Raw genomic sequence first — 15,597 nt, 5'->3', positions numbered from 1 at the left:
CGCAATATTATTAGTACTTTTAAAATTTACATTAGTTTTTTGAGAAATCGGAAGTAGCGTAAATTACTACTTCCGGTCAACGGAAATTACTCAAAATTTAACAGAAGGTAGAGAATTAGATCTTTTACTTACATGTGAAATTTCATTTATCTATCTGAAATAGTACTCAAGTTATAGGCTTTTGAAAAATTCAAAGTAGAAAAAGTACCACTTCCGGTTGTCGGAAATCGCTCAAAAGTTGATACGGATCTACGATTTCGATATAATACTTATATATGAAATTTCATCAACCTAGCTGTAACGGTACTCAAGTTATCGTGTTTACACACGGACACACACACAGACACACAGACACACACACACACAGACATACGGACAAGATTGCAAAATTATGTTTTTCCGTATCAGTGAGGTGTAAAACGTCGAGATTTGTAAAAATCTCGATTTTTTTTTTTGCACGATTACAATACTTTCTCTATACTACGTATATACGAGAAAGTAAATAAACCGGGAGTGATCTCCCCTAAACTTTCTCGAATATTCTTATATAAAATAACAGGGGATGGGAACTCGGGCTATAGACATGATTTTTAATCCATTTTAAATACTTAAAGTTTTAAAAATAGAATAAAATCTCGTAGACAAATTAATTGCACACCAAGTGAACGCGAATAAAAAAGCGCATAATAGTGCGCAATATTATTAGTACTTTTAAAATTTACATTAGTTTTTTGAGAAATCGGAAGTAGCGTAAATAAGTACTTCCGGTCAACGAAAAATTCTCAAAATTTGACAGAAGGTAGAGAATTAGATCTTTTACTTACATATCAAATTTCATTTATCTATCTGAAATAGTATTCAAGTTATAGGCTTTTGAAAAATTCAAAGTAGAAAAAGTACCACTTCCGGTTATCCGAAATCGCTCAAAAGTTGATACGTATCTACGATTTTGATAAAATACTTATATATGAAATTTCATCAACCTAGCTGTAACGGTACTCAAGTTATCGTGTTTACACACGGACACACACACACACAGACACACAGACATACGGACAGAATTGCAAAGTCCAGTTTTTCAGACTGGATTACGCATAAAACCTTTTAATTTTGATAAATCTGGTTTGATAATTTTTGCCCGATTAAAATAAGTCCTCTATACTTCGGATGTGATGAAGGACTGAGGTGTAATACGGTGAAAATAGTTAAAATTTCAAGTGATTTTTGTGCACGATTAAAATACTTTCTCTATACTTCGTATATACGAGAAAGTAAAAAGGTTGAAAACAAAATGTATTTTTAGAATAGTACGTGAATTCAAACGGAACTCGCCTTAATTTATATGAGCAGGAAAGGCTTGGACAATGCAACAAGGTACTCACGCGTGAATAGAAATAACGCTTATCTTATCTATCAATACATGAGCAACACAAATTTACTGCATCATTTTCTAAGTTGGACCATGCTAAGATAAAAAAAATCTAAAAATCACTTTGCTAATTTAGTAAACACAAGTAAATTTATTCTGAAATATAAAACGTGTGAACATTCTAGACACGTGTGTCGTGCTTTCCTTAACGTTTCATTGAATGGAGATCTAACAAGATTAAAAATATAAAAATATATATTTTGATGAAATCGTGATTTATTCATCTATTTTAAGGGATTAGCTTCCGTCTCCGGAAGATTAATTCTATATGAAATTATAAAAAAAAATCATATAGTTGTCTTGTCACTGTAAGTAGTAAAGTACCCTTTTAAACCGTACGGTCTCTGTTGCAGGTGAAGTAGAGTTATCTTATTTCTGTGACCTCGGCGAAGAAAAGATAGTATGGTCGACATTATACCCAGCCGCTTTTACTTTTGCTAAAGATATTGAGGTGCCTATCATAGCTAGATCGACGGAGTGGTGTAGCGGTAGAGAGTTGGACTGCTAACCCGTAAGTCTCGAGTTCGAATCCGGGTTCAAGTTAGTAGACCGTGCCTGAATCCACCCAACTCTGATGGGTACCTAACTCACGATAGGGAAAGTAAAGGCGGCTGGGCAAAGTGCTGACCACACTATCTCTTCATATGCCGAAGTCACAGAAACAAGTTACTCTACTTCACTTGCCCTATAGACCTTCAGGTTTAAAAGGGTTACTTTACTTTTACTTTATCATAGCTGGGTGGACTCAGAGACGTTCTACATACACAAACACGGGATTCGAACTTTCGGGTTAGCAGTCGTATGCTCTTTCATCCGACCAATACCTTGTCTCTGTAGATGCATTTATCTTTACCTTTAGAAAGAAACCGCTCAACTATACATGGAAAATACTTCTCTATATGCACTCTATATTCTACACCCACGCAGACGGGAGTGAAGCTTAAAAAACAGATATCTCACAAGCATACACGTGCAAAGTGTGAGTCGTGATAGAAGGTTGACCTCAGAGAACTTGACAGCACTGCACGTCTTGACATCAGACCCCCACCCCCGCCCCACCCCCACTCCACCCTAATTCTTCAGCAGGTCTTAACACCCACACAAAAAACACCAATCGCTCTCTAGAGGGCATTCGCACGGGCACACGGATCAGCGCGGCGTGAGTACACCCCAGTAGCACGTGCATCAATCATTGACCAGCCGGGTGAGAAACACAATCAGCGCGGTGGTAACAAGGTCGGTAACCGGATCTGTTTGACACGTGGTAAGAAAGCCGGACCCGGTAGTGGAACACTTAGCCGGACCTGTTAGCCGAAACACTTAAATAGCCGGAACACTTAGTGAACCGGATCACGGAACTAACCGGACCACTGAGTTAGCCGGACCACTGAGTTAGCCGGACCAACTATTTAACCGGACCACATAGTTATTTGGAATACTGGATTAGCCGGACCCGTAAGCCGGACCACTGAGCTAGCTTGAATACTGAATTAGCCGGACCACTAAGTTTGCCGGACCAATGAGTTAGCCAGATCAATAAGTTAACCGGAACACTGAGTATCGGACCAGTGAATTAGCCGAACCCGTAAGCCGGATCACTGATTTTTGCCGGACCACTGCGTTAGCCGGAATACTTACTTAGCCGGACCGCTAAAATAACCGTACCACTGATTTAACCGGACCATTGAAAACTAGACCATAATTAGCCCACTAGTAATCCGGGCCACTGAATGAAATAACTTTTCTCTTAGCATCTGTCACGTGATACCCGTCTCCCTGCATCAATCATGCATGTGTTCATAAGCCGTGGGCGCCATGTTTCTTGTCGTGATGTATGTTTCTAATCGAGGATTACTTTTTTTTTTTTGTTTTAATATTTTTTTTTGTTCCTCTCTTGCTGCTTTCCCTTCCCAAGGGTTGGCAGCAAGAGTAGGTTTGCATAAAAAAAAATATATACATATAATACAAGTTGTTACATGTGTAATACAAAACGTCTATAAAGTTAACAGAGTTCTATATTTAAAGAACCTGCTCTAAAAGATGTGAAATGTTCCTTATATCATCTTTCTGCTCCTGAGTCAAGAGATCAGAATGGTGTGCTGCCTTATGCTTAAAGATGCACCGTTCTGGCAGGAGTACATCACAAAAGTAACAATTTGTTAAAACTTCATTATGTTTTTTCTGACAGTGTTTTGCTATGTTATTGTGCACAATTGTATCATTACAGGTGTTGCACTGTTTCGAGTTAACGTGTTCTGCATTTTCATGCTCTCCAGCTTCCTTGATTGTTTGATACGACTTAGGGCAGAAGAGGCAGGTTCGACTATCATGTTTTTGTTTCGTGAATTTTTTTGCGCTTGTTACTTCCCCTTGTACCAACTTTTCGGTTTTTTGACTCTTCGTTTTTAGCTTTGCCTCTGTAGTTTTTAGAATTTTTACTGTTTGTTTTGTGTCTGTGGGGCTGTCTTCCTTTTTCCTTTTTGATTGTGTGCTGTCACTCATTTATACACTTAGGCTGGGGTCGTTGGTTTTAGAGGTTGGCGTCGCTGTAAACGTAAAAGTGTTCGGGCTCAGCGCGAGTGGTGAAGCAAAATTTGGTATGTGTACTTTTGATGTAGTTGATTAGATGGTTGATGTTATCGTTATGCTTGTACTTGGGGTTGTTGGTTCAATGGCTGTGTTTGCTTGTTGGCTGCTTGGTGTTGTTGCTGGCTGGGCGGGTGGCGCTGGGTTTTGTGCTGGAGGCTGTTTTTTTGGGCGGTGTTTTTGGGTTCGATGCTGCGCCCTTGATTGAAGAGTTTTGCTTATTGCTTGGCATAGGAGGTAGTGGAGAAGGTGGTGCTGCAGATTGTGCTGATGGTAGATTCCTGGGCGTTGACTCTGGGTTGAGGATTTGGCATTGATTGGTCCAATGCAGGGTGGATGAGCAGGTCTGGCAGGCTTGTTTTCTTCCATTGACGGCGATTAATATGTTGAGGGATTTGTTTTTGTAGTTTATTTGAATGTAGTGCGGGATGTTTGTTGGGATGTCAGTGTGTATGGAGAGGTTGCGGTTACTGGTGTGAGGGATGGTAGTTATGATTGGTTCTTTGCTGCTGTAAGGCTGTAGTGCTTGTATGAGTGTGAGATCGTTGAGTGTGGGGGGTACCCATCTAAGGGTTCCGTTTATTTTGTCTTTTTCATGTAGAGTGAAGCGAAATGTGTAGGGGCCATGTATTTTGTGCGTATTGTGTAGAGCAGGGGTCGGCAACCTTTTGAAGCGGAAGAGCCAAAAGTTACAATTTTCAAAATTTCCCTGGTTTTAAAGAGCCACTAACAATTTTTTTTATTTCAAATATTTTATTTTTTTATTAAGATTATTAGTATTTGTTCAAGGAGCTGGAGAGCCGCATCTTGATATCAAAAGAGCCGCATGCGACTCGCGAGCCGCATCTTGATATCAAAAGAGCCGCATGCGGCTCGCGAGCCGCAGGTTGCCGACCCCTGGTGTAGAGTGGTGACATCGAATTCTTTTTTTTTTCTTTTCAGCGAGACTTGTTCAGTAAATACGCAGAAATAATAATACGAACTGGCAAAGGACATCGACAAATAATGTTAATCAATCTTCTTGGTATTTATATTACAGCTAGTTAATACTAGTGTTAACTAATTATTGGATTAATCATTAACAATTACTAGGAATTGTAATTAACATTTTGTTATTAATCACCAAATGTTTTAGATACTTTTCTTGTAGTTTAATTTTCTATAATTAATGTTTACGTTTGTTTACTTGTTTTTGTTTAAGTATATATTAAAACTTTTTTCTTTTCTTTTTATTGTTTAATTTTATAATTTCCTCCCTTTAAAAAAAACATCATTTGTTATTTCCCCTGACAAAAAAGTTCTACGCGCGAGATGTTTTGACAGAAACAGAAGACGACAGCAAACCGCTGTGAACTGTGTGACACCTTGGGTGTGATGGTTTTGAGGTGTAGGTTCCTAAAGGTGTCTGTTGTGTCTGTTAGAGCGTATTTCCTACGCCATTGAATTCTGTTGTATAATGGGGTTGAGAGTTTTTGCATTTTTCGTGTACTAGTTTTTCGTTATTTTGTAATATTTGTAAGCATTCTGTGTAAAAGGGACTGTGTTTTCCTCGTATGTAATGTGGAGTTGTATTATTGATTTGTGTAAGTTTGTTGAGCTGAATGCCTATATTATGGTGACAGGACAATTGATCTCAGACAAAATATCTCAGACAAAATATCTCACAGCAAAATTTTAATAGTGTGTGGGATGATTTTAGTGTTTTTTTTATTGACGGTCATGTTTTGTTTATTTTATTTAGTGTTGTTTATAGGTTTATATAATAATTGTAAGAATTGTTTGTCGCATAATTTTGTCATATTCTATTAAACTTTTAAAAATTAAGATTACTAACATAGTATGCGAAGATTAAAGAAATTGTGCTATAGATAGCGTACGTGAACCTGCCAAACATGAGTTAATCCTGCCCTGTCATGTTGATGAAACTATATCAAAGGGAATAAAATAACAATAAGGACACACCTTCGTATCAAGGTGGCCGCACGCTTTGATTGCAGAGACATGCCTTTAGGGAAAGGCAACCGCCCTCCATGGACAATACAACTAGTCAATAGTTATGAGTCGGTCACATATCCTTATTTAAACGACAGCGGTCATCGCGGAGTCAAGTTCGCCATTGTGTGTATGCAAGCAAAGCAGTATTAGTAGTGGCCTACATCGCAGAAAGGAACTTAGTTTCTAGTGAATTTATGTTGAGCAAGAGTTCACACAATAGTACATAATCACAATATATTAGAGGTGTTTTAAAGAGCCACTAGCATTATTTCATTCAATATTTTGGTATTTGATAAGGATTAGGTAAATACATTTGACTTTGATTTGAAATAAATAGCGCTAAATAGGAAATTATATTTCATATAACAAAAAAAAATGTTTCGCACAAAAACTGTTTTAGCTAGATAAGTTATGATACAATTAGAAATCAAATAATATAACTATAGAACTATCCCAATCCACTTTAGAAGCCAATAACTTTTTTTTTTCTTTCTTTACGGACACCACTGGTTCAGTAGGTATCCTTCATAGCCAGGCAGGCCTCAGCACGGCAAACTCCGACTAACTGGTTTGGATATCGGTTTGATTACTGTATCGGTCGCTTCTGTCTTTCGGTTCTCACAAGGCTTATCTTTCACCCCACGCGAACCCAGAGTCTAGTATCTTATAGCTCAACCGTAGGAAACTAATAACTAACATACTTCGTCACTCAGGTAAAATTGATGCATACTGACAGGTAGAGGAATGCATTCTGAATAAAATAACATTCCCCATGTAACGACAATCGAAAGGGGCGGCTCTTAGGCAGTGGCAAACATGGAATGGTCGCCATGATGCTTACAGCGGCTGTGGGGCTGGGCCTGGTGCCCAAGCGGCTGCCCGTATGCTTTCTACCTTACCTATTCTTACTGTTCTCTGATGAGTGTTTTAATCCTATTTAAGGTTGTTTTACTTTATGAGTTTTTAAAATGAAACTATACAATTATTAATCAGTGTGCATGGAACTGGAGAGCCGCACAATGAAATCAATGGAGAAGCATGCGAGCCACAAATTGCCGACCCCCGCCCTTAGCATATTATGTGAGACTACAGTAATTAATATTTTCTTTTTTCTGTGAGACGTGTTCAGTAAATATGCAGAATTAAGAATACAAGCTGGCCAACGACTAATGTTAGGTATCTTCTTGGTATTTATATTACAGCTGGTTGATACTAGTGTCAACTAATTATTGGATTAAACATTAACATTTACTAGGAGTTGTAATTAATATTATGTTAATAATCACCAAATGTTTTAGATACTTTTCTTGTATCTTAATTTTCTATAATTAATGATAACGTTTGTTTACTTGTTTTTTTTTAATTGTATATTAGTACTTTTTCTTTCCATTTTGTTATTTAATTTTATAATTACCTCCCTTTAGAAATATATTTTGTTTGTTATTTCCCCTGACAAAAAAGTTCTACACGCGAGATATTATGACAGAAACAGATGACGAGAGCAAACCGCTGTGAACTGTGTGACACCTTGGGTGTGATGGTTTTGAGGTGTAGGTTCCTGAAGGTGTCTATTGTGTCTGTTGGAGCGTATTTCCTACACCAGGGGTCTTCAAACTACGGCCCGCGAGGTCCTCTCATACGGCCGTGGCGATCTTTTAGTTCACTGAATAAATGTTTGTTAGAGGTGGCTGAGGAACTTTGACCAGAAAATTTAAAACAATCTGAAAATGTTGCTTTGGGTGCACATATCATTGCTCGCCGTGTTGAAGGCATTGGTGAAAACATCGTGACTCAAATAGCGAAAAATGCAAGCAAGTTTCGCCATTTTTTTAATTGCAATGGATGAGTCGCTGGACAGCTGTTCCACCTCTCAAACTTCTTGTGTTCATTTGCGGTGTGGATGAAGACATGAACATAACACAAGAGCTGGCTTACCTATATAGAATGTATGGCACTGTTACCATAGATAGTTCAGAGACATGCTGAAAGATACAATCACAGAATCGCAAAATTTACCATATTTCACAGCAGTAAGATGGCTAATTTGCGAGAAAGTCCTGAGCAGAGTATCTAAGTTTAGAAAGGAAATAGGTGACTTCCTGGAAAGTAAAGGCAAGCCTCAGCTATAAATGTCTGATGAAGAAAAGGGTATAGAAATTGGCCTCTGCTGCAAACATAACTAGTCATTAAATTTTCTGGACCTAAAACTATAAGAGAGGTAAACTTACTTGCAGCTAGAGGTCATTTGATTGCAAGCAAATGACCTCCTTAGAGACTAGTTCACAGAAGAGAGGGTGGGTATTTTATACGTTTTTGACTAAGGAAGACTTTCCTAAAACTTTTGCCTCAAAGTACCTTTCAAATTTTAGAACAACATACCTGAGTGAAGTACCATTTTCAATAATGAAATACGAGAATAAAAATTTGTGAGCAAACTTGTACCTCAAGTATGTTGTTGGCCCCCGACATTGTTTCTTTCAGACTTTTTTATCCGGGGCAGGAGAGCACTTGAAATATATCGAACTCAAGATTGTCGTGTTAGCCGTTGTATGCCATACAGTCCGACCACGCCGTCCCATTTAAAGTGTTGGTAACAGCCTAGTAACTTCATTGAAAATATTCATGGGAATGGGGGGGGCGGGGGGGGGGGGGGGCACTAGTTGGTATCTTAATCAACCGAAAGCTTTTTTTTTTCTATTTCTAAATCTGTTTGTACATTTTGTGTTCACAGATGGGCTATGCATTTGGGGCAAATAAATATTAGTGGCCTTTCTATAAAAGCGGCCAATGTTGGCCTTTCCATAAAAGTGGCCAATGTTGGCCTTTCCATAAAAGTGGCCCAGGTGGATTAAGTTGGCCTCTGTGCACGTAACACCGCCTCTTATTGAAATCACGAATACGTGAAAAGACAACTGAATACAAAGTGGTACAAAGGCAGAGTGTTCAAATACCTAGTGTGACGTGAAGTTATCGTACCAACTGCCTCAAATTTGGACCAGTAAAGTTATTTTAGAAAGTAATAAATGACAACACTATGACAGAAATATTAGAATTAAATCAACTTTTTCGTGTTTTTAAAAATGCATAAGAATTTTACAAAACTCGTATGAAAGTAATTTTATGTTTTTTTAAAAATTACCAGAAATTTGTCTTATATATATATATATATATATATATATATATATATATATATATATATATATATATATATATATATATATATATATATATATCACATTCAAAATTCTGTAAGCTATATACATGCTATATATACATACTGAACTAAACGAATGTAATTTATCTAATCATATACAAGTTATACATATATATAACATAGAATAAATAGGTTTTCAATCATCGAACTTTGTAAACAATGTCACGTGGTCATACTAAAGTCGCGTGCTGGACTCTCCGTTAGCTTGTCTGTCTGACGTAGCACAAGTGTCTGTCTTCTCGGTAGAGTCTGTCTGGAACCGCTTGCAGAAGAAGACTTTCTGCATGGCGCGATCATAGGGTTCTAAAGACCGTAGCGGCTGGGGTAGGAACATCCAGTCTTGGAGCTTTCTGGGCAGGCTCTGGGGACGTTTAGCCTGCAGGCATTTGATGACGCCGATGATGATGAAGAGAAGGCAGACGGGCCCGATGACGCCGAGGATGACGTACCAGCCCGGGATGGAGAGAGCGAAGACTAGGGCGGGGAAGAGGAAGAACATGAGGAGGATGTAGACGATGGCGAACCAGCGGTACTCGGCCGTGCAGTTGCCTAGACATTTGGCAAGCGGGATGGGGAAGCGGAGGTAGGGGATGGGGTAGAACAGGAGGATGCCGGTGATGTTGAAGAAGAGGTGGTAGAAGGCTGCTTGTAACGCGTTTCTGAGGCCGTCCGTGTTGGCTAAGACTGAGAGAATCGCCGTGGTCGTGGTGCCGATGTTTGACCCCAGGGTCAAAGGGTACATCCGGTCGAGTTCGATGACCCCGATGCCGACGAGCGGGGTGAGGGTGGAGGTGAAGATGGAGGAGCTCTGGACGATGATGGTCAACCCGGCGCCGATGATGATGGCGAGGTATCCGGTAATGTAGCCCAGCAGTCCGGGAAAGTCCACGTTGATGAATTTTTTGATGATAAGAGCGATGGGTCCTTGCAGAAGGGAGTGAAGCAGTTTGACAATGGCGACTAGACACAGGCAGAGAATGGTAAGGGAAATTAACCATCATGATTGCTCCAATAGCTTTGTCGTTTAATGTGGAGTAGGCCCTACATTCCCTTGAACAAAAAACTCACCTAAAGGTTAAAATATAATAAATATTATATTACAAACATCATAATTACATTTAAAAATTAATATTAGTTAATTGTATCAAAAATGTTTAATTGTATATTTTATATTCATATAAAGAAAACCGGAAATTTTGTGCAATTTAGAAAATTATAAATAACTTTAAAAACATTACTTCTAGGATTAAAGCTTATTGCTTCTTACCTAACCACTTTTCTAATAGGTTTTTAAAAATGATAATTTCATATAGATAAATACCCAACCTTACGATAACCTTAGCACTGGAGTCGGCAACCTTTAGAGACGGAAGAGCCTAAAGTTACAATTTACAAAATATCCCAGTTTTTAAAGAGCCACTAACATTTTTTTCAATATTTTGGTATTTAGGTATTTGATAAGGATTAGGTAAATACATTTGACTTTGATTTGAAATAAATAGCGCTAAATATGAACTTATAATTTCATATAAAAACAAACAAATGTTTCGCACAAAAACTGTTTTAGCTAGATCTACTATGATAAAATTTGTATTCACATAATAATACTGTTTCAGTAGGTATCTTTCATAGCCAGGCAGGCCTCAGCACGGCAAACTCCGACTAACTGGTTTGGATATCGGTTTGATTACTGTATCGGTCGCTTCTGTCTTTCGGTTCTCACAAGGCTTATCTTTCACCCCACGCGAACCCAGAGTCTAGTACCTTATAGCTCAACCGTAGGAAACTAATAACTAACATACTTCGTCACTCAGGTCAAATTATTGTATACTGACAGGTAGAGGAATGCATTCTGAATAAAATAACATTCCCCATGTAACTACAATCGAAAAGGGCGGCCCTTGGGCAGTGGCGAACATGGAATGGTCGCCATGGTGCTGCTTACAGCGTCTGTGGGGTTGGGCCTGATGCCAAGGCGGCTGTCAGCTGTCCGTTTTACTTTCTACCTCACCTATTCTCACTGTTCTCTGATGAGTTTTTTAATCCTATTTAAAGTTGTTTCTCTTTACAGTATAATATTTTAAAGAGTTTTGTAAATGAAACTAAATAATTATTAATCATCGTACATGGAACTGGAGAGCTGCACCATGGCATTGGAGGAGCCGCATGCGGCTCGCGAGCCGCGAGGAGCCGTAGGTTGCGGACTCTGCCTTGACATATTAAGTGAGACTTAAGTAATGCAGATATACAAGAACACGCAATAACATAAAACACCAAATAGTTTAATAAATCTTCTTGGTATTAATATTATAGATGGTTGATACTAGTGTTTACTAAATACAGTATTAACATCTAACACTTACTATGAGTTGCAATTAACATCTTGTTATTAATCACCAAATGTATTAGATATTTTTCTTTGAGTATAATTTTTTTATAATTAACTGTAACGTTTGCTTACTTGTTTTTGTTTCAATATATATTAATATTTTTTTCTTTTCTTTATTTTGTTTAATTTTATAATTACCTCCCTTTGAAAAAATATGTTTGTTTTTTTCCCCTGACAAAAAAGTTCTACACGCTAGATATGACAGAAACAGAAGACGACAGCAAACCGCTGTGAAGTGTGTGACACCTTGGGTGTGATGGTTTTGAGGTGTAAGTTCCTGAAGGTGTCTATTGTGTCTGTTAGAGCGTATTTCCTACGCCATTGAATTCTGTTGTATAATGGGGTTGAGAGTTTAGCACTAACTTTTTGTAAATGTTTTGTGATTTTTCGTTGTTTTTTAATATTTGTAAACATTCTGTGTAAAAGGGACTATGTTTTCCTACTATGTAATGTGGAGTTGTATTATTGATTTTTGTAAGTTTGTTTAGCTGAATGCCTATATAGTAGTGAGCTAGAGGGTGAAAGTTTGGTTGGCTAATTATTCTGCTAATGTGTGTTAGTCTGAATGTATTGATTTTGGCCTGTATATCGTGCAGGTTTATTCCTCCATGAAGTTAGTTTTGTACTAGCGTGTTGTGGCTAATGTTTGTAATTGTGGTCTGAAATATGTAGGCCCCTACTCTCTAATGATTTTATTCAGATGTTTAATTGTTGGCTTTGGGATTGTTTTAACCGTGGCTATATACAGTATTTCTTCCAGACCTTTTTCTCAGGGGGAGGGGGCACTTGAAATTTTAGAAAGGGAGCGGTAGACTTTCTTCCGGAAAGGGGGGGGGGGGGGCGGACACTATTAAATGTATACATTTTCTATATAAATTCCATTTCGTTCGGGGTGGGGTGGTGGGCTTTTTTCGGGGGGGGGGGGGAGGGGCGGGGCGGGGCTCCCCCGAAGGGATGTCTGGAAGAAACTATGGTTGAGTTCCCCGTCCGTGGTTCATTAGCAAAATTTGGTGTGGGCTGATGAGTTGGCGGATGATGTGTTCACGTAGATTGGCACGGCCGTTAGCTTGAATGACTACCTGCATGACTGTACTTGGTGTTGGTTGAGTCGAGAATAGATCAGGACTTTCTTCTGCAGGCAATTCAATTGTGAGGGTTGTTGACTTCGCTGAATCTGGGAAGGGGGGGGGGGGGGCTCGGGGATTTCATTGGGCTACCCGGGCCGTAGTTCGGGTGGCTCCTCTCCGGGTCTCTCGACTTAGGGAGAGCGGGAATGTGCACGGCACCTATTTTGACTTTGGTGATGGCTGCGTAGTACATAGTGATAAGCACTCAAGGGTAAGGGATTGAAATCTTTAGTAAAGGGCGAGGGATTTGTTCAGCTTTAGAAATGATCCCTAAAATGTAGGTTTGTCGTGGACTTAAGTAGATAATTTTTTTTTTTTTTTTTTTTTTTTTTTTGACTTGAGTAGATAGACCTAATAAACCACAGAGAGCTGTCAACATCAACAGAAACGTTAAAAATTTTCTGGGTATTAATATTAAAGCTGGTTTATATAAGTGACTTCTAGTTATTCGATTAACAACTACCAATTACTAGGTGTTGTAATTATGATTTTGTTATTATTCATCAAAGGTTTTAAATATTTTTGTTGTAATTTAATTGTCTATAATTTATACTAATGTTTGTTTACTTGTTTTTGCTTCCAAAAATATTATTAATTTTTTGGTTTCTTTTTAACGTTTAATTTTATAATTACTTCCCTTTAAACAAAAACAATGTTCGTTTTCTCCCCTAACAAAATAGTTCCACGCGCGAGATACTTTCACTCGGGACTAACACTAATAATCATGTGTCAATGTTTAGTTTCACCTGGGGTGGGGGGGGGGGAGGTGTGCATTGGCGTAGCAACCCTTCCCGGCGCCCGGGGACAAACTTTCGATTTGCACACCCCACTCGAAATTTTGACTTGCAACCCCCCCCCCCCCATCAAACTTTTGATTTGCCCCCCTCGAACTATTGATTAAGGTCGGCGCCCGGGGACATATGTCCCCCCCCTCTCAATCCGCCACTGGATGTGTGTGATGGAATCGATTATATGGGAGTTGAATGTTTGGGTGATTTTGGTGGAGACTATTTTTGTATCGAGTTTAGATTTGGGAGATTTTTAGTGTGGGAGAGTTTAGTCTGGGAAAATTTTGTGTGGGAGCATTTAGTGTGGGAGAATTTAGTGTGAGAAAATGTAAGGTGGGAGAATTTAGTATGGGAGAATTTAGTGTGGGAGAGTTTAGAGTGGGAGAATTTAGTGAGGGAGAATATAGTGTCAAAGTATTAAGTGTGGGATAATTAAATATGGGAAATATGGGAGTGCGGCGGAATTTAGTGTGGGAGAATTTAGTGTGAGATTATTTAGTGTGGAATAATTTAGTGTAGGATAATTTAGTGTGGGATATTCATTGTGGAACAATTTAGTGCGGGAGAATTTAGTGTGGGAGAATTAAATGTGGGAGAATTTAGTGGAGAATTTAGTGCGGCGGAATTTAGTGTGGAAGAATTCATTATGGGAGAATTTAGTGTGGGAAAATTTAGTGAGGGTGAATTTAGTGCGGGAGAATTTAGTGTGGAAGAATTTAGTGTGCGATAATTTAGTGTCGGAGAATTTAGTTTGGCAGAATTAAGTGTGTGTTACGGGTCATTTGAGGTCAGGTTAGAATAGGGTAGTCGAACTTAGGGGGGAGTGCGTGTGTGAGTTGAGTTCACCCTACTGTGTAGTAACCCCGGTGTGTTATGTCTTGTAATCCCAAGGTCGAATGTGGGTATAAAAGGTCGAGTGAACGATTGTAGGGGGTCAGTGGTTAGTTGCTAGCGATTAGGATGAGGGCTACTCTTGAATGTATTTATTTGAGACGGAATAAAAGTAGTGAAGGTAGCCACGAAGCTTTGTTGTTTATCTGAAACTAACCCGTGTGGGATAATTTAGTGTGGGCGAAATGATTGTGTTGTGTTGTAGTGTAGGCAAGGCAAATGATTTGCCCTTACATACGAGATTCGGCAAGCGGCCGGTCCGTGTTTGGTCGTGCCACACAGGGGGCATATAGATCTCCTACCGTTCAGTTGTAGTTATAGGGTGTAAATTTTACCACCGATTTCAAGATTGATGTAGTGTAGCAAGTCCTTAAATGAGTCGTTTTTTCAGAAGTCGACTGCCCACTTATCACTTTTTCCAATCTTAAGGATTGAAATTATTGAATCTGGTTTAGATTTTTGGGTCATAATTTTATTGATCATGTTCTGTATAATGGAGGTAGGATAATGTATAAATAAATAAAAAGAAATATATAAATAAATAACATTTTTAATTTCAATTCTTGGTATTTGATGAGGATTATATATATATATATATATATATATATATATATATGTGATGACGCAAGATTACGTCAGACATGTTTAGCAGATATAGGTTAGCAGAAACAGACTATAGGCCTAGTTGGATGGGTAGAGAGGCCAATGGGCGCACAGGACTGACCGGTCACGTGGGACGGTCAGCTGACCACTGAGGCGTGGGGCAGTTGATAGGTAGCTAGCGAGGAGTAGAGAAGGAGTTAGGAAGCGGTTAGAGACGGTCGTAAAATGTAGAGCTAGGGAACAGAAAGTTAGTGTTAGGATTGGTCATGGGAGTGCGTAATTAGTAGTATAATGAACAGTCAGTAGTAGAAGTAAATAGTACAGTGTAGATCAGTTAGGTAGAAACTTGAACATATATATCATTTTAATAAAGAACTTTGTATTTGGAACTTGAACTGTGTGTTATTAGATTCTTTCGTTCCGGCTTCATAAAATCCCCACCCTCACAACTGGTGGAGCGCGGGTCGAGGACAGGAAAGACAGTACATATCGGTTTACTCATGACGGAGTACATCTGGTGTACAGCTTTCTTCAACTCAACACAACAGCGGGTTTCTTCAACCGGAACGAGTGGA

General features: G+C 38.8%; 2 protein-coding genes across 2 annotated transcripts in view; both read right to left on the bottom strand.

Moving 5' to 3' along the window:
* The window catches only part of LOC131956752 (uncharacterized), a 330,429-nt gene that overhangs the window by 158,728 nt on the left and 156,104 nt on the right, over window positions 1-15,597 (bottom strand). The gene's annotated exons all lie outside the window — the stretch shown is intronic.
* On the bottom strand, window positions 9,400-11,606 carry LOC131956756 (sodium-dependent phosphate transport protein 2B-like). The gene is made up of 2 exons (XM_059321335.1): window positions 11,588-11,606; window positions 9,400-10,184 (listed from the first exon to the last, which is right to left on the bottom strand). Exons 1-2 carry the CDS (start codon window positions 11,604-11,606, stop codon window positions 9,400-9,402), a joined length of 804 nt encoding a protein of 267 aa, XP_059177318.1.

Source organism: Physella acuta, unplaced genomic scaffold (genome assembly GCF_028476545.2).
Source record: "Physella acuta isolate Inbredline_101_S28 unplaced genomic scaffold, ASM2847654v3 ptg001174l, whole genome shotgun sequence".
NCBI classification, from domain to species: Eukaryota; Metazoa; Mollusca; class Gastropoda; family Physidae; genus Physella; species Physella acuta.
The sequence above is the reverse complement of the archived record's forward strand: the minus strand, read 5'-3'. Positions and strand labels throughout refer to the sequence as shown.